The sequence below is a fragment of the Hyperoodon ampullatus genome, assembly GCF_949752795.1.
Source record: "Hyperoodon ampullatus genome assembly, chromosome: 2".
Classification (NCBI taxonomy): Eukaryota; Metazoa; Chordata; class Mammalia; order Artiodactyla; family Ziphiidae; genus Hyperoodon; species Hyperoodon ampullatus.
This window is the reverse complement of record NC_136915.1, coordinates 112,804,274-112,823,766: the sequence shown is the minus strand read 5'-3', so window position 1 is coordinate 112,823,766 and position 19,493 is coordinate 112,804,274. Positions and strand designations below refer to the sequence as shown.

At 42.5% G+C, this 19,493-nt stretch overlaps 1 protein-coding gene across 1 annotated transcript; it reads left to right on the top strand.

The window, feature by feature from the left end:
• Positions 1–674: 674 nt before the first annotated feature.
• On the top strand, positions 675–7,519 carry PGLYRP3 (peptidoglycan recognition protein 3; the record flags this gene model as incomplete). The annotated part of the gene is given in 7 exon segments (XM_079721832.1): positions 675–723; positions 1,899–2,006; positions 2,879–3,023; positions 3,025–3,075; positions 5,053–5,171; positions 6,106–6,258; positions 7,479–7,519. Coding segments are annotated over 7 exon segments (666 nt in total).
• Positions 7,520–19,493: the final 11,974 nt, after the last annotated feature.

Sequence of the window (19,493 nt, the reverse complement as noted above, 5' to 3'; positions counted from 1 at the left end):
GGATGTGACAGTAAATGGTAGCTGCTATTATTTATTACTATTCTCACTCAAGAAGAAGTTAGGTGAGCATCTATCAGGGATCTTTGCAGGATGGAGGACCGAATTGGATGACTTAACACACGTCTGACTCAGATAGCGCTGGGGATGAAGCCCACCCCTGCCCCTATTGTAGTTTGCTCCTCTGAGCCTCAGTGTTCTCACCTATAAAAATGGGGTTACAAATATCTTATAGGAATTTTATAAGGATTAAATATAAAATTGCAGCACTAGATGTAAAAATATCTACACATGGTTTATTCATAATAGCTACTCAGGAATTTTAGAAATTGTTATTATCTATGCTGGAAGGCCTTAGATGAGGCACCGGGTTCCTAGGAGGGACCAAGAGCTCTCAGGGTAATAGGAGGCTGGTGAGGGTGGTGGCTAGACAGAGGTGTTAGCACCCTCACCTTTACTGAGCACCTGCTGAGGGTCAACCCTGTGCTGGGGACCCTGAGAAGGCTCGCCAGGTGCTGGCCCCAGGAGGTGCACAGGTTTGGCAGGGAGGCAGATGGGGGCCCTGTAATGGGGTGGGAGCCCTGTTTGAAGGGTGAGGATGGTCAGGCTAACTGTCGGTGTCTCTCCCAGGGCTGTGGTCTATACTCTCGCTGTTGGTGACCTACTTCCACAGGAGGATGCTGCTGTGGTTTCTTGTCATCTCTGCTCTGGATCTCGGGGCCTGGGGTGAGTTTTCTTTCACTGGGTCACAAGTGCTTTTGGCATCAGCCCCAGCCCAGTTTCATTTGGAAATCATCCTCTCCAGTGTTCTCACTCCTCCCCACTAGCTATGTTCCCCTTCAGAGCCTGGCTCAGGTGCCCCCACGCCCTGCTGAGATGGGCTCCCATCCTTAGCAGCCTCTCCAGCCTGCCCAGCACACCTTGGCTTCAGTGCCATGGTCAAGTATTTGTTCCTGATGATTTTACAAAAGGACAGAATCTCAGAACCATGGTGGAGACCCTTAACAACCTCATCTTAAAGACAGAGAAACAGGCCACATTGTGGCAGTGACTTGCCCAAGTCATCTGACAATTTTGGGGTGGCTGAAGGGTCTAGTGGTTATCAACACAGCTCTGGGGTCAGACAGCCTGGGTTGGAATGCAAGTCCACAGCTTAAAACCCATATCGTCTTAGACAAATAACCTCTCTGCACCTCAGTTTCTCATCTGTATAGAGGAAGTAGTTGATTTGCTTTGCTTATCTCACAAAGTTGTTTTAAGCCACAAAGCTGATAGTGCCCTTGAAAATGCTTTGTACATTACAGAGCCAGCCTGTGGGAGGTGATGTGGATGACATTGCTGGTTCTAGTGGCTATTGACCCCATGACCTCTGGTACCGAATAGGCAGGGGGGGATGAGGCATGTTTGTGATGATTAATCTTCCATTAATCTTATCTAAAAAATTCTAGTTTGTGAGGGCAGTCACAGCGATCTGTAAATTTCTGTATTTCAAGAACCTTGTCTGGATCACTAGGTGCTTAATATATGAATACGTGTTAACGTGATGATGGCCATCTTGGTACATGACACTCTGATCTATTAATATGTATACGAGTCAACTGGGAAAGGCAGAGCTGCTCAGATGAGGAGGCAGGAGAGACGGCACTGAGTCTGAAACGGAGGGAGGCTTGGGGCGGATGGGGAGAGTGAAGGCCTCATTGGGGCAGATGTGAGAGGCAGAGGCGGAGTGAGGCCAGATGCATCCGTGGTTTTCCTCTTCTTTGTTTCCTAGAGGAAGTCAGGTGACTTGGGGAGGCCAAGAGGCTGTTGGCTAGGGGGGCAGGGGGGATGTGGAACCTCTGCCTAAGAGCTGGTCCAGGTGTTCTCAGAGGACCAGCACCAAGGGCAGTGTTCCTTCCCAGGGGATTCCCCACAGTTGTCTTGGAATGAAACCCAAGCCAGAGGGCTGTCAGAGGAGCTTCTGGACCTGTTTGTTGGCATCTCACAGCTCATTCTCAAGGGTCCTAGTGGTGAGGCCATTTGGGGGTGGCCTTGGGCTTCTTAGGGGGCCAGAAGTATTTCTCAGGACGTCACTATGGCTGGGCTGGGTGGGTGGGGTGGAGTGGAACCCCAACTATTCCCCTGGATTGTCCTGAGTCCTTAGGCAAAGGTGGGTTCCAGGAAAGAGACGAAACCCAGGGAGAAAAGACAAGGGTCCAAGTCCCCAGCTCTCAGGGTGGAAACACTGCCTCCCTCAGAGAGCTCCTGGGAGCCCTCAAGTAAGGATAGTGAGGGAGAGCTGGGGAGGTCCTGGGTCCTGCGTGGGGCTCTCACGGCCCTGCTCACAGTGTATTTTCATCTGAAGGAGGGAGACCCGTACTCAGTGTTCCTGGGGCTTCATATGGGCTCTGCCGGGGAGAGTGGTTTGAGGAGAGTGGCAGAGCTTTCCTCAGAGAGTCATGTTCTGAGGGGACAGCCGATGAAAGGCAAGTCAGACACCGGGGCAAATGCCAGTGGGCAACACGCATCCCGAGGCATCCATGCTGACGTGCTTCACGAGAAGTAGGCTCAGAAACCCGGGGTTGGGTGGGGGGTGCTGCTGGGACTGCTTTCTGCAGGCAGAGAAGAGGTGAAGATGGGCAAAGTCCTCCAGGGAAGTACAAGGAGGAAGTGTTTGGAGAACAAGGCCACTTGACTTCCCAGGCTGAGTGTGGAGTCTGCATGGGGATTCGTTTTACCCTAAATGGGATATGGAGATGGGAAGGGGTGGCTGTGGTGATGCACGCCTCCTCCTGGGGCCTCTCCCATCACAGAGGACCCAGGGTGTCCTGGACAGCCTGCGGTGGGCAGGGGCAGGAACTTAGCATGCCAGCCTGTGGTTCTCCCCTGAACCCCCCACCAGGTGCGTCCACCGTTGTCTCCCGCAAGGAGTGGGGGGTGAGATTCCTGACCTGCAGGGCCCAGCTGACCCGGCCTGTGGCCTGTGTCATCATGGACAAGCTTACGGGGATAAAGTGCCAGGAGCAGAATGTGTGCAGCTGGAAGCTGCCTGCAGTCCCATTCAGTCTACAACAAAGGCTGGTGCGATGTGGCCTACATGTAAGAGGCTGGTGGGGCCCCCGGAGCCCACATTCGAGTTATCCCTCTGAGGGGGCCTCCTGCTCCCCTTCTCTGTTTTTCTTAATTTCCCATTCATATTGCTTTTCTAATGAATTAAAAAATGCTAATAGAAACAAAATCCAAAATCCCCCAGGGGTCATGAGGAAGACAGCTCTGAGCCATGTATGTCGATGTGGTCTTAGCCGCTGGGAGCTCCCGGAAAGAAGCAAGAGAGGTCTTGTAATAAGTACAGTCGCCCCCTTGGAGCTCGAAGAATATTTCAGTTTACAAAGGTCTTTGCAAGTATTACTCAAGTAGGCTCTCCCAGTCACTCTGAGGAATGGGCAGGAGAAATATTACCACCCCTGTGTCACAGGTGAGGATGCTGTGGTCTGGAGAAGTCAGAGAATTTGCTCAAAGTCACTCAGCGAGGGAGCATGGACCCAGAACTATTCCCAGACTGTCTCTTAGTCCTGCCTTGTTCCACTTCTGCACACAGACAGGGCTTTTACCCCGAGATATACCAGGTACCCTGAAGGGCCACCTCATAGTGCGACTGGGATCCCATAGGAGATATCCCACTGGGTATGCAAGGAGGAGGGCCCTGTGTTAAAAGCAAATGTGTGAGGCAAGGAGATACTTCCGTTGTGTATTGAGTACCCCCTCTGAGGATTATCTGTGGAATGGAGGCCCACAACCTCCTCTTTTCCCCTCAAGAATCAGGATATATATGTATTTGTAGAAGAAGACAGAGAGAGAGGGAATGGTGCTCTCCCCCATGAATTCTAAAGACAAACATAAATGCTTTCTGAATTATCCACTTTGGAAAGGATAACCCACATTTTCTTCTTGATTTATTTTTAGTTGCAAATAAGTAAAAACAGCTTGAGGCCCCTGTTTTCGCCACCAGAGCCCCTGGGGGCCAAGGTGGGGGGTCTTCCCGTCTACCCTCTGTGGATGCTGTGTTCACTACAGCTCAGCTGCTGTCCCTACCACTAGTGCCCCCACCACCCCGCCATTGTCACTGCTGTGTTGTCGACTTCAGCCACTGCATCTTGAAGTCAGGTTTTTGCAGTGACAGTGTAACAGTCTCCAGTTTGTACCTTGCAGCTGCTGTAGCCATAGGGGCTATTTTCACACTGAACTGACCAAAGGCTGCAGGGACAGAGCAGCCCGCTGAAAGTACTCCAGCAAAGCCAGGGGCATGGCAGACACCCTGAGGCCCCAACCTGGTCCTCAGACCAATGTCAGCACAGGGTGGGAGGTCAGCCCTTTTCCATTCTGGGTCTTTGGTGACTTCAGGGAAGTGGTCTTTCTGTGCTCAGCTTGCTGTGGAAATTCATGACCTATTAAGAGCTGAATATGGCAAGAGTTGTGAAAACATCAGTTTTGAAGACTGTAACTGGAAAGTGGAGGACGAGAAATTTATAACAAAGAAGAAAGAAAGGAGGAGGTAAAACAACAAAAAAAAATAGATACATTGGCTTCAAAAAATAAACCGAGAAAAGGAACATCCTAAACAAATTTCTGTGATAAAGAAGAGCTTAGGAATTCCTAAGGAGAAACTGAAGAAAAAGTTAACATAAAGGAATCCCTGAATTCAGGTTGATTGTTTTCAGTGTTCAAGTGCATGGTCCTATAATTTAAAAACTTGACGAATGAATTCTCATGCCCTTGAAAAATGTCGAACTATTGTTCTCAGGTTCTTGAGAGTCACACATGTGAATTCCACTTTGAACCAAATGAGTATTTTAAAGTGAGGTTCTGGGAAACACATGTAAGCTAAGTCAAAACAAAATTTAAAACATATTCCCACATCTCTTGGAAGTCTAAAATGCGTTATCAACCTCCCTCCCACCGTTACGTCATTGAAGCATAGTATTTTTGAGCCTCTAGAACCCTTTTCCCTTCGGAGGATGGGTGCGAAGTTTCCTGTTACAGGAATTTGCCATTAAATCATGTTTCCTTACCTGACAGCTTCCTGGTTGGGGACAATGGCAGGGTGTACAAAGGTGTCGGCTGGAACATCCAAGGCATGCATGCCCAGGGCTACAACAACATCTCCTTGGACCTCGCTTTCTTTGGCAATAAGCTAGGTAATGGTCATCCCCTCTGTCCCTCTGCCAGGGAGTTGTCTGCACTCTCTTCCTCTGCTCCGTTGTCTCAACACTCTTGTCTTTTCAGCCTACATCATGTTGTCCTCTTTGATGATGGCCCCTCTCTTGAAGTTCTTTTCACCTTTGGATTCTATGACATGCATTTTTTGGTTCTCGTTCTCCTCTCTGGTCTGCACCCCTGTGAGACTGCTGAAGCCACCATTGACACTGCTTGAGTTCACAGTTATTGCCATCACTTCTGGAGTCTGAAGTTGACCCCGAGGCTGGGGCTTCAGAGGCGGGAAAACATGGCTTCTCTCTTCCCCAGCATCTCCCATTGGTAGAACCCAAGCAGTGGCCAGCAAGCAAGCCTGGGAAATGTAGTTTGCAGGTTTCCAGCCCCCTGTAGAACAAAGGAGAGCACAGAGCAAGAATGGAATTAAGAGCCAATAGATAAATAACTGGCACTTGCCAGGACCCTCATCTGCCAACTGGGGTTAGTAATAGAGGTTTTCTGTGAGGATGACATGAGTTACATGAGTTAATGGATGTAAAGAACACTTGGCCACATGTCTGATTGTAGAGGCTACTAAGTAAATACTGTCACCCTTTTCACCATGCTGGGGCATTTCTGACTTGGTCAGGTGGGCCTCCCTCTGCATGTAGCTTTCACTGTCTCCCAGTGATTCCACCTAGAGATGGAGAGGATAAAGTTTAGTTTGGCACTTGGAAAAGGTCACCAACTTAGTTTCTAAGAGCTGTGTGCAAGTACTTCCTTGCCTTTCAGCTCCTCTGTCCTGGCTACTGGGCCAGTTTCTGCTCTTCCCACCCATGAGTTATTCAGGTTCAGGTGGTCGTCTTGTCTTCCCTCCAGGTCTAGACCAGGTTGGAGCTTCTTGCTGACAGTTCTGTGCTCCATGTCATCCTCTTTCAGGCAGCAGGCCCAACCCTGTTGCCTTATCAGCTGCAGAGGATCTGATCTTCTATGCCATAAAGAAGGGTCACCTGTCACTCAGGTATATTCAGCTACTTCTCTTGAAAGAAGAGAGCTGCCTGGTCCCTCAACAGCCACTGATGCCCAGGAAAGGTAAAGCTCCTCAGTCCTGCCTCACCCTCTGCCCAGTTACCACCCAACCACAGTAGGGAATGCTTTTTCTTACTGGTGTTCATTGGTTTCTTGGACCAAGAACATCTCATGCTGAGATCTGGAAAATTCTGAGAGGACACCTTGCTGACCTCCTCTCCTTTCCACTAGAACCATATGGCCATGGAACCATACTTGACATAAATATATATGTACACACATTTTCATTCAATTAGCAAATATTTATGGAATACCAGCCACTCTTCCAGGTACTGAGGATGCAGCAGTGAACAAAACAGAGAAAACTGCACATTTCAGTGGAGAAAGATAGAAAATGAAGAAATCAACAAGTCAAATATGTATGATGTCAGATGGCATGAGGACTATGGAGAAGAATAGAGCATGAAAATGGGGTGGGGTAAACATATATACATATTTGTGTATATTACATGAATACACGTAGACATACACAATCTCTGTCACACACACATGTACACACATACACAGACACATTTCTAAATGCAAAAACAAGCCAAATTTCTTTTTTTTATATTAGTTTCTGCTTTATAACAAAGTGAATCAGTCATACATATACATCTGTTCCCACATCCCTTCCCTCTTGCGTCTCCCTCCCTCCCACCCTCCCTATCCCACCCCTCCAGGCGGTCACCAAGCACCGAGCTGATCTCCCTGTGCTATGCGGCTGCTTCCCACTATCTATCTACCTTACGTTTGGTACTGTATATATGTTCATGCCTCTCTCTCGCTTTGTCACAGCTTACCCTTCCCCCTCCCCATATCCTCAAGTCCATTCTCAAGTAGGTCTGTGTCTTTATTCCTATTTTACCCCTAGGTTCCTCATGACATTTTTTCCCCTTAAATTCCATATATGTGTGTTAGCATATGGTATTTGTCTTTCTCTTTCTGACTTACTTCACTCTGTATGACAGACTCTAGGTCTATCCACCTCATTACAAATAGCTCAGTTTCGTTTCTTTTTATGGTTGAGTAATATTCCATTGTATATATGTGCCACATCTTCTTTATCCATTCATCCGATGATGGACACTTAGGTTGTTTCCATCTCCTGGCTATTGTAAATAGAGCTGCAATGAACATATTGGTACATTACTCTTTTTGAATTATGGTTTTCTCAGGATACATGCCCAGTAGTGGGATTACTGGACTGTGCCTTTTTAATGCAATCCCTTCCAACCAGCCAGAGACACAGACCCTGTTCATCCGCTACCCCCATCTGGCTTAACCCCAAACTTGCTGTCTCTGATGTTAAAATCCTGCAATACCTCTGGTATTGTTAACTCCATTTATAGACACAGGAATCTTTACTTTCTGGACTTCTTTTGCCTCCTCTCTACAGTAGGGACAACAATACTTCGTCTATTTAAATATATAGAGTGAAATAAAAAACATGTTCTCTTTTGGTTCCTTTAAAAAATTTTTTTTAAATTAAATTAAATTATTTTTTTATACAGCAGATTCTTATTAGTTACCCATTTTATACATATTAGTGTATATATGTCAATCCCAATCTCCCAATTCATCACACCACCATCACCACCCCCCACCACTTTCCCCCCTTGGTGTCCATACGTTTGTTCTCTACATCTGTGTCTCACTACCTGCCCTGCAAACCGGTTCATCTGTACCATTTTTCTAGGTTCCACATATATGCATTAATATACGATATTTATTTTTCTCTTTCTGACTTACTTCACTCTCTATGACAGTCTCTAGATCCATCCACTTCTCTGCAAATGACCCAACGTTGTTCCTTTTTATGGCTGAGTAATATTCCATTGTATATAGGTACCACATCTTCTTTATCCATTCATCTGTTGATGGGCATTTAGGTTGCTTCCATGACCTGGCTATTGTAAATAGTGCTGCAATGAACACTGGGGTGCATGTGTCTTTTTGATTTATGGTTTTCTCTGGGTATTTGCCCAGTAGTGGGATTGCTGGGTCATATGGTAATTCTATTTTTAGTTTTTTAAGGAGCCTCCACACTGTTCTCCATAGTGGCTGTATCAATTTACATTCCCACCAACAGTGCAAGAGGGTTCCCTTTTCTCCACACCCTCTCCAGCATTTGTTGTTTGTAGATTTTCTGATGATGCCCATTCTAACTGGTGTGAGGTGATACCTCATTGTAGTTTTGATTTGCATTTCTCTAATAATCAGTGATGTTGAGCAGGTTTTCATGTGCTTCTTGGCCATCTGTATGTCTTCTTTGGAGAAATGGCTATTTAGGTCTTTTGCCCATTTTTGGATTGGGTTTGTTTTTTTGATATTGAGCTACATGAACTGGTTATATATATTGGAGATTAATCCTTTGTCTGTTGATTCGTTTGCAAATATTTTCTCCCATTATGAGGGTTGCCTTTTTGTCTTGTTTGTAGTTTCCTTTGCTTTGCAAAGGTTTTAAGTTTCATTAAGTCCCATTTGTTTATTTTTGTTTTTATTTCCATTGCTTTAGGAGGTGGATCAAAGAAGATCTTGCTGTGATTTATGTCAAACAGTGTTCTTCCTATGTTTTCCTTAGAGAGTTTTATAGTGTCCGGTCTTACATTTAGGTTGCTAATCCATTTTGAGTTTATTTTTGTGTATGGTGTTAGGGAGTGTTCTAATTTCATTCTTTTACATGTAGCTGTCCAGTTTTCCCAGCAGCACTTATTGAAGAGAATGTCTTTTCTCCAGTGTATATCCTTGCCTCCTTTGTCACGGATTAGTTGACCGTAGGTGCATGGGTTTATGTCTGGGCTTTCTATCCTGTTTCATTGATCTATATTTCAGTTTTTGTGCCAGTACCATACTATCTTGATTACTGTAGCTTTGTAGTATAGTCTGAAGTCAGGTAATCTGATTCCTCCAGCTCCGTTTTTTTCCCACAAAGCTGCTTTGGCTATTCGGGGTCTTTTTGTCTCCATACAAATTTTAAGATTTTTTGTTCTGGTTCTGTAGAAAATGCCATTGGTAATTTGATAGGGATTGCACTGAATCTGTAGATTGCTTTGGATAGTATAGTTATCTTCACAATATTGATTCTTCCAATCCAAGAACATGGTATATCTCTCCACCTGTTTGTATCATCTTTAATTTCTTTCATCAGTGTCTTATAGTTTTCTGCATATAGGTCTTTTGTCTCTGTGGGTAGGTTTATTCCTAGGTATTTTATTCTTTTTTGTTGCAGTGGTAAATGGGAGTGTTTCCTTAATGTCTCTTTCAGATATTTCATCATTAGTGTATAGGAATGCAAAAGCTTTCTGGGCATTAATTTTGTATCCTGCTACTTTACCAAATTCATTGATTAGCTCTAGTAGTTTTCTGGTGACATCTTTAGGATTCTGTATGTATAGTATCATGTCATCTGCAAACAGTGACAGCTTTACTTCTTTTCTGATTTGGATTCCTTTTATTTCTATTTCTTCTCTGATTGCTGTAGCTAAAACTTCCAAAAGAATGTTAAATAATAGTGGTGAGAGTGGGCCACCTTGTCTTGTCCCTGATCTTAGTGGAAATGCTTTCAGTTTTTCACCATTGAGGATGATGTTGGCTGTGGGTTTGTCATATATGGCCTTTATTATGTTGAGATAAGTTCCCTCTATGCCTACTTTCTGGAGGGTTTTTATCATAAATCGGTGTTGAATTTTGTCAAAAGATTTTTCTGCATCTATTGAGATGATCATATGGTTTTTATTCTTCAGTTTGCTAATATGGTGTATCACATTAATTGATTTGCATATATTGAAGAATCCTTGCATTCCTGGGATAAACCCCACTTGATCATGGTGTATGATCCTTTTAATGTGCTCTTGGATTCTGTTTGCTAGTATTTTGTTGAGGATTTTTGCATCAATATTCATCAGTGATATTGGCCTGTAGATCTCTTTCTTTGTGACATCTTTGTCTGGTTTTGGTATCAGGGTGATGGTGACCTCATAGAATGAGTTTGGGAGTGTTCCTACCTCTGCAAAGTTTTGGAAGAGTTTGTGAAGGATGGGTGTTAGCTCTTCTCTAAATGTTTGATAATATTTGCCTGTGAAGCCATCTGGTCCTAGACTTTTGTTTGTTGGAAGATTTTAAATCACAGTTTCAATTTCATTACTTGTGATTGGTCTGTTCATATTTTCTGTTTCTTCCTGTTTCAGTCTTGGATGGTTATACCTTTCTAAGAACTTGTCCATTTCTTCCAGGTTGTCCATTTTATTGGCATAGAGTTGCTTGTAGTAGTCTCTTAGGATGCTTTGTATTTCTGCGGTGTCCATTGTGACTTCTCCTTTTTCATTTCTAATTTTATTGATTTGATGAGTCTTTTTCTTGATCAGTCTGGCTAATGATTTGTCAATTTTGTTTATCTTCTCAAAGAAGCAGCTTTTGGTTTTATTGATATTTGCTATTGTTTTCTTTGTTTCTATTTCATTTATTTCTGCAATGATCTTTATGATTTCTTTCTTTCTGCTTACTTTGGGCTTTGTTTGTTCTTCTCTCTCTAGTTCCTTTAAGTGTAAGGTTAGATTGTTTATTTGAGATTTTTCTTGTTTCTTGAGGTAGGCTTGTTTGCTATAAACTTCCCTCTTAGAACTGCTTTTGCTGCATCCCATAGGTTTTGAATTGTCATGTTTCGTTGTCATTTGTCTCTAGGTATTTTCTGATTTCCTCTTTGATTTCTTCAGTGATCTCTTGGTTATTTAGTAACGTATTGTTTAGCCTGCAGATGTTTGTGTGTTTTACGTTTTTTTCCACTGTAATTGATTTCTAATCTCATAGTGTTGTGGTCAGAAAAGATGCTTGATATGATTTCAATTTTGTTAAATTTACTGAGGCTTGATTTGTGACCCAAGATGTGATCTATCCTGGAGAATATTTCGTGTGCACTTGAGGAGAAAGTGTAATCTGCTGTTTTTGGATGGAATGTCCTATAAATATCAATTAAATCTATCTGGTCTATTGTGTCATTTAAAGCTTGCGTTTCCTTATTAATTTTCTGTTTGGATGATCTGTCCATTGGTGTAAGTGAGGTGTTGAAGTCTCCCACTATTATTGTGTTACTGTCAATTTCCTCTTTTATAACTGTTAGCAGTTGCCTTATGTATTGAGGTGCTCCTATGTTGGTTGCATATATATTTATAATTGTTATATCTTCTTCTTGGATTGATCCCTTGATCATTATGTAGTGTCCTTCCTTTTCTCTTGTAACATTCTTTATTTTAAAGTATTTTATCTGACATGAGTATTGCTACTCCAGCTTTCTTTTGATTTCCATTTGCATGGGATATCGTTTTCCATCTCCTCACTTTCAGTCTGTATGTGTCCTTAGGTCTGAAGTGGGTCTCTTGTAGGCAACATATATATAGGTTTTTTTTTTGTATCCATTCAGCAAGCCTGTGTCTTTTGGTTGGAGCATTTAGTCCATTCATGTTTAAGGTAATTATCAATATGTATGTTCCTATTACCATTTTCTTAATTGTTATGGGTTTGTTTCTGTAGGTCCTTTTCTTCTCTTGTGTTTCCCACTTAAGAAGTTTCTTTAGCATTTGTTGTAGAGCTGGTTTGGTGGTGCTGAATTCTCTTAGCTTTTGCTTGTCTGTAAAGCTTTTGATTTCTCCATCAAATCTGAATGAGACCCTTGCTGGGTAGAGTAATCTTAGTTGTAGGTTCTTCCCTTTCATCACTGTAAGAATATCATGCCACTCCCTTCTGGCTTGTAGATTTTCTGCTGAGAAATCAACTGTTAACATTATTGGAGTTCCCTTGTATGTTATTTATCATTTTTCTCTTGTTGCTTTCAATAATTTTTCTTTGTCTTTAATTTTTCCCAGTTTGATTACTATGTATTTCAGCATGTTTCTCCTTGGGTTTATTCTGTCTGGGATTCTCTGCACTGCCTGGACATGGGTGGCTATTTTCTTTCCCATGTTAGGGAAGTTTTTGACTAAATCTCTTCAAATATTTTCTTGGGTCCTTTCTCTCTCTCTTCTCCTTCTGGGACCCCTTATAATGTGAATGTTGTTGCACTTAATGTTGTCCCAGAGGTCTCTTAGGCTGTCTTTATTTCTTTTCATTCTTTTTTCTTTATTCTGTTCCATGACAGTGAATTCCACCATTCTGTCTTCCAGGTCACTTATCCGTTCTTCTGCCTCAGTTATTCTGCTATTGATTCCTTCTAGTGTATTTTTCATTTCAGTTATTGTATTGTTCACCTCTGTTTGTTCTTTAATTCTTCTAGGTGTTTGTTAAACATTTCTTACATCTTCTCAATCTTTGCCTCCATTGTTTTTCTGAGGTCCTGGATCATCTTCACTATCATTATTCTGAATTCTTTTCCTGGAAGGTTGCCTATCTCCACTTCATTTAGTTGTTTTTCTGGGGTTTTATCTTGTTCCTTCATCTGGTACAATGTCCTCTGCCTTTTCATTTTGTCTATCTTTCTGTGAATGTGGTTTTCCTTCCACGGGCTGCAGGATTGTAGTTCTTCTTGCTTCTGCTGTCTTCCCCCTGGTGGATCTTAACCCTGTTCTTAATTAGCTTCCCTCTCTTAGTGCTTTTAAGTGCATATGATGGGTTTCACACTGTGAGTGTGCATCTTCTGGTACGATGGCCCCTTAGCCCTTCAAGTTAGCTTTGGTACGCTGGCCTGTTACTGAAGCTGGCATGTGGAGATAGCATTGTATTTATATAGTAAGCCAAATAGAACTGTATAAGGACTTTTCTGATGGATGCACGGCTTGTGGAGGGTGGACGGAGCTTCACGATCCATACACTTCTGGTGTTTGAGGATGTTAACGGTGTGTTGCTGCTTAAAACCACACGGAATCTTGGTTTAGATTCTAGTTCCTATGAAGCCAGGGATGCTTGTTTAACCCTTTTGGTTTTCTATTCTGTCAAGTTTAGGTAATAATGAAATTTTCTGTATTGGTATTTAAAAGAAAAAGAGAGGGAGAACTTACAATGTTACACATAAATTTAAGTGTAAAATACCCACATATTTTCACGCTGAGTAAGCTAAAGGCAACTAATATTGCCCCTCCTTAAGGACATCTTCATCTGTAGATGGGTGGGAATGAGATGAGGGAGAGTCACCAGGGAACTGACATGAGGTGGTCATGGGCTGTGGACCTCAGGGCTTAACTCTGTCTGAAATGTCGTTCTCCGCCTCCTCCATTTCTTTGCCTTGTCAAGTTCTATTTATCCTTCAGTTCCCAGTCTAAATGTTATGTGTTCAGAGATGAACCTACCCCCACCCCTCCTCCCCCACAGCTATACACTCATTCAGAAACTTACCCCTTTCCAGCACTTCACGATTTGGAACTGTATCTTTAATTCTGCTGTTATTATACCTGTCTTCCTCACTAGACCTCCCCAGTGTACCCCCAGCTCCTGGGATGGTGTCAGTACACTAGTACATAATAGTAGCCTAATAAATATTTGTGGAATGAATCAATGTCCTCAGTATCTTTTCTGCAACTGTGGGGTTGAATCAGGTGACCTGGGCATTTTCCACATCTGAGATGCCTTGGGGTCTGAGGGTCCCAGTAAGGGCTCTGAGTCCTGTGGCTCTTGGGGTGGAAGGTGGGTGAAGGAACAGCAGCAGAAGGGAGCTGGAGTCCCACCCTGGTTGGGCCAGTAGGTGGTGCAGGTGAGCTGGTTCCCTGGCCGGGGCTGGAGGATAGGGAGTCACTGGTGGGTGTGTGGTTGGAGCGCCTTTGCCAGAGCTGAATACCTGGACCTGCTGGGTCAGGAGGCAGGGTGCCCAGCTGGTGCAGGTGCAGGAAGGAAGGGAGAATGCCTGGAGATACAAACGTGCTGGGGCACTGGCTGCAGGGGTGTGTTGGGTGTTGGAGTCCTGGTACTTCTGGCAATAAAACCACTCTTGGCACATGAGGATGTAGAGTGGCAAGGCAGCCTCTCTTGAGACTTGGAGGTCCGAGAGGAGCCCCGCCCCTCCTCCCAGAGGGGTTTCCAGTGCTGCCTTGGGACAAGTCTCCTACTAGCTCTTGGTCAGCTCCTGCTCCCACTGTTCTCACAAATATTCTCACATTTCACTTCCTTCCTCAAGCTTCCATCCCAACCCTCTTACTCTCAGCAGAGAAAATTGGGGACCATCCAGCAAGACCTCTCTCAACTTCCTGTGACCTTGCAAATGTTCCTGCAACCGTATTCCCACATGTAGTTCTTCACATTTTTTCTTTCTTCACATCAGCCTCAGAAGGTGATGAGTCCTCTCTTATGTTAAGGTCCAACTCTTTGCTTCTTCCTTTAATTTCCTTCTGTTCATGGTCTTTTGGGATGCCTCTTTTAACTCATCACCTTTACCTCTCAAATTAATATTTATAGCCAAAACACCGTTCCTTAACACTAGGTTAAAATTCTAACTCTGGTCGTATCTCCACTTGACTATCTAGTAGCATGGAAAACTTTGATGTGTAAATCTGAACTCCTGGCCTTTCCTCTGAAACTACTTACACTGCTGTCTTCCCCAGCTCAGCAAGTGGATGCCATGCTTCTAGCTGCCCAGGCCCAAAATCCCTGGGGCCATCACTGACTCCTTTTTTTCTCTCATTCCCCTCACCCGGCTGGCTCTCCCTTCAAAATATATTCAGAATTCAGCTGCTTCTCAGCACCTCCCTGGGTACCATGCTGGTTCCATACATCATCATCTATCACTTGAAATGCTTCGATGGCCTCCTAGTTGGACTCCCTTATTCTGCCATCCCTCAGGCCTGGAGGAGGACAGGCTCCTATTCTCAACACAGTAGCTAGAGAGAACCTGTTAAGATCCAACCAAGTCAGATCATGTCTTTCCTCTACTCAGAACCCTCTGATGGTTTCTCTCACATGTCACTCAGAGTAAGAGCCAAAGTCCTTACTCTGGCCTGAAAGGTCCTACTCAACCTTGCTCCTCGTTTTGCCTCTGACCATATCTCCTACTATTTCTCCCCTCTCTCGCTGTGCTCCAGCCTCTCTAGCTTCCTTCTGCACCTCCAGCACACTCTACCTCCAGTGAGCTTGTTTCATACATTTGTAATACAGTTAGATTAAAGAACATACATCCTGTGCTCTATCTTGGAACTGTGCCTACCTCCTAAATGATTTAAAAAAGGTTTGCATGCATTTAGGATCATTCTTTGTGCTGTATGGTTCAATGGGTTTTGCCAAATGCACAGTCAAGTTTCATGATTGCAATGTCATGCAGAGTAGTTTCACTTCCCTAAAAATCCTTTGTAGTTCACCTACTCACCCCCCCCCCCCAAAGAAACCCTGAACCCCTGGCAACCATTGATCTTTTTACTGTCTCTATAGTTTTGTCTTTTTCAGAATGTCATATAATTGGAAGCATACAGTATATAGCCCTTTCAGACTGGCTTCTTTCCCTTATTAATATGCATTTAAGGTTCAGCCATGTCTTCTCCTGGCTTGATAGCTTGTTTCTTTTTAATTGCTGAATAATATTCCATTGTATGGACATACCACAGATTGTTTAACTGTTCACCTATTGAAGGATATCTTGGTTGCTTCCAGTTTTTGCTGATTATGAACAAAGCTGCTATAAATATTTCCATGCAAATTTTTGTGTGAATATGTTTTCAAGTCAATTGGATAGATCCCTAGATGCATGATTGCTAGATAAAATGGTAAGACTATGTTTAACTCTGTAAGAAACTGCCAAACTATCTTCCAACAGAGCTATATCATTTTGTGTTCCCAGTGCATTGAGCAGTGAGTGAAAATTCCTGTTGCTCCACATCCTCACTAGCTTAGTTTTTTGGATTCTAGGCACTCCAATAGGTGTGTAGTGGTATCTCGCTATAATTTTAGCTTGCCATTCCCTAATGACAAATGATAGCACCTTTTCATATGTTTATTTGTCATCTGTATCTCTTTTTTTGTGCAAAGTCTTTTTAGGTATTTTGTCCATTTTAAAATTGGATTGTTTGTTTTCTTGTTGAGTTTTAAGAGTTCTTTACATATTTTGGATACAAGTCCTTTATTAGATATAAGTTTTGCAAATGTTTTCTCTCAGCCTGTGGCTTGTCTTTTCATTCTCTTATCATTGTCATTCACAAAGTAGAAATTTTTAATTTTAATGAAGTCCAATTTATCAATTTTCCTTTCATGAATTGTGCTTTTGACGCTGTGTCTAAATAAATTGCCAAACTCAAGGTCACATAGATTTTTCTCCTATATTTTCTTCTAGAAGGTTTACAGTTTTCCATTTTACATTTAGCTCTAAGATCCATTTAGAGTTATTTTTGTGAAAGGTGTGAAGTCTGTGTCTAGGTTCTTTTTTTTTTTTCTTGTTTATAGACTATCTAATGGTTCCAGCACAATTTCTTTCTTTCTTTTTCTTTTTTTGCACTCAATTTTTCATCATTTATTTTGTTGGAAATAATTTTGTGAACTAGTCAACAATAAAATCAGGAAAAGCAAATAAAGAAAAACAATAGTTTAGTGCTTAAATTCACAAGGTTCTGGAATCAGATGGTTTGACTTTCCTGGCTTGTCTGCTTACTATCTTTCTGATATTAGGCAAGTTACCTAATGCTTCTGTTCCTCAGTTCACTTATCTGGTAGTGTTAGTAATAACTCTGTTGGGAGGAATGAAGAAGTTAATATGCATAAAGCTCTATGAGCAACACTTGGAAACTGATGTCAGTATGTATAAATTATTATTAAGATTCAGCATTATCCATTTTTAAAAAAGTCTCAGATCTTCTTGGATTTGAATTAGTTTTAGGAATCATCACCATTGCTAGGCTTAGGAGGTTATGAAATAATAAGATGTTAAGCAGGTTAAACAGGAGTTGGTGATTATGTTGTCACCTCTTAATCACTTATTCTCTGACTTCACTGTTTTATAAATCAACCATGCTCTCCTAATTATCAAAACCTGGATACATCTTACTCAACCTTGCTTCAGCGTTTGGCCAGCACAATTTCTTAAAAAGACTATCTCTTGTTCATTGAATTGTCTTTATTCCTTTGTTAAAGATAAGTTGACTATATCTGTGTGGGTCTATTTCTGGGCTCTCTATTGTGTTCTATTGATCTATGTATCTATTCTTTTGCCAATACCACATAGTCTTGATTGCTGTAGTTTTATAACAAGTCTTGAAGTTAGGTAGTGTAAGTCTTCTAGCTTCAGTCATCTCCTTCACTATTGTGTTGGCTATTCTGGGTGTGTTGCCTTTCTGTATAAACTTTAGAACCAGTTTGGCAATATATCCAAAATATCTTGCTGAAATTTGTTTGGGATTGCATTAAATCTATAGATCAAGTTGGAAAGAATGGCCATCTTAACAATACTGAGTCTTCTATTCTATGAACACAGAATATCTCTCCATTTATTTAGATCATTTTTTTGATTTATTTCATCAGAGTTGGGTAGTTTCCTTCATATGCATCCTATACCTATGTAGTTAGATTTATACCTAAATATTTTATTGGTTTTGCTGCTATTGTAAATTGTATATTTTAAATTCCAATTGTTCATTTCTGGTGTAGAGGAAAGCAATTGACTTTTGTATATTAACCTTGTATCCTTTTGTATATTAACCTTATAACCTTGTATCCTGTGACTTTTCTACACTTCTTAGTTCCAGGAGGGTGTTTGTTTGTTTTTTGTTTTGTTTTTGTCAATTCTTTGGGATTTTCTACATAGACAATCCTGCCATTTGAGAACACAGACCATTTTATTTCTGTGGACTTAGAAACGCATGTTGACAGCATTCTACACCAGCTGCTCAATATGGCACCGGGGGAGAATTTTTTTTTGGTCATTTGCAGGGGTCTGTCCTAAGTACAGAAATCAAAGCTCTTATGCAAGGGGAAGTGTAAAAGGTGGCATATCTGAGAGATCAACCCTAGAATGGTGTAACTTCAATGTTTTCATTGAAATTTTTATCTTGGGGGTAACAGAGAACATCAAAGGGCTGACAGGTAACATCAAAGGGCTAACAGGCCACATGTGTTTTTTTGTTCGCTTGATTATACCAAGCTTTCCTTGGCAGAGAAAACCCAAATAGATAGGAGCCACAGTGAGGGAACATGCTTGTCCTGGGTTTCCTCTTGCCTTGCTGGCTACCTCTTATCACCCTCCTCCACAGGTTCCTTTCCTCCAGCTCCTTGGAATATTGACATTCCCCAAAGCTCCATCCCTGTCCCTCTTGTCTTTTCCCTCTACCGCTCCACAGATTATCTCATCCACTGTCATAGTTTTAACCTCTCATCTATTGAGAATGCTTAATTCTGTGGGTCCAGCCAAGATCCTTTTCTGAGCTCCAGATGCACACGTGTAATGGCTGTGTGATGGCCATCCCAGGGCTCCCATGTCCAGCAGTGAATGTAACTTCTTTCCCCAAAAGTATTTCCCAAGCTGGAAAACTCCATGTCACTCTTTCCCCCTCTGCTTCATCTACACCACGTGTGGGAGGCAGTATTTTTACTGGCTCAATGCTTATACTTGGGAGAGAGCTGGGGCCAAATCTAAGCCTCTGTTTACAGATATGAAAAATAGAATATACAAACGTATAACTTCTGAGGCTTTTGTGAGGACTGAATGAGATAACGCAGATGAAGTGCCTAATATCATCTAAGAGCATAATAGTCCTCAATAACTATGAACTATTATTTATAAGCAATTAGCTGCAAGTCTTATGGTTTTGAGCTCAGAAATGTCTCCTGACTCTAATCTCTTCCTTCCTTTCCCATGCCAAGGCCTGAGTTAATGTCATCATTTCTCACCCAAGCACTTTATGAGTCACATTACTGGCTATTCATTTCTCATATTGCTGATGGTGTAATCTTTCTTAAAAACAAAAAGAAAGCAAACGAACAAAAAACATGTCTGACCTGTTAGGCCTTGCTGGTTCCTTTTATCCATAGGATAAAATCGAAACATGTTTTGGCACACCAGACGCTTCACTCTGCACGTACAGCTCTCCTAGTCTGCATCCACTCCCTTCCTTGTTCCCTTGGTTCTCTCCTGACTCAACCAACACACCTCTTCCCTGAACTTACCAGACCCACTCTCAGGTCAGTGAGAGTGTGAATGTGCTGTCTCCTTGGGACTTCCTCCCCTTGCTCCTCTTAAAATAATGGCTCTTAAAAACGCAGCACAAACATCACATCTTCTGTTCATCCCTCCTCACTCATCCAAGACAGAGATTCCCTGTCCTTCATCCAAGATTTGAGACCCTGGGAACTCTTGATTTTCATGT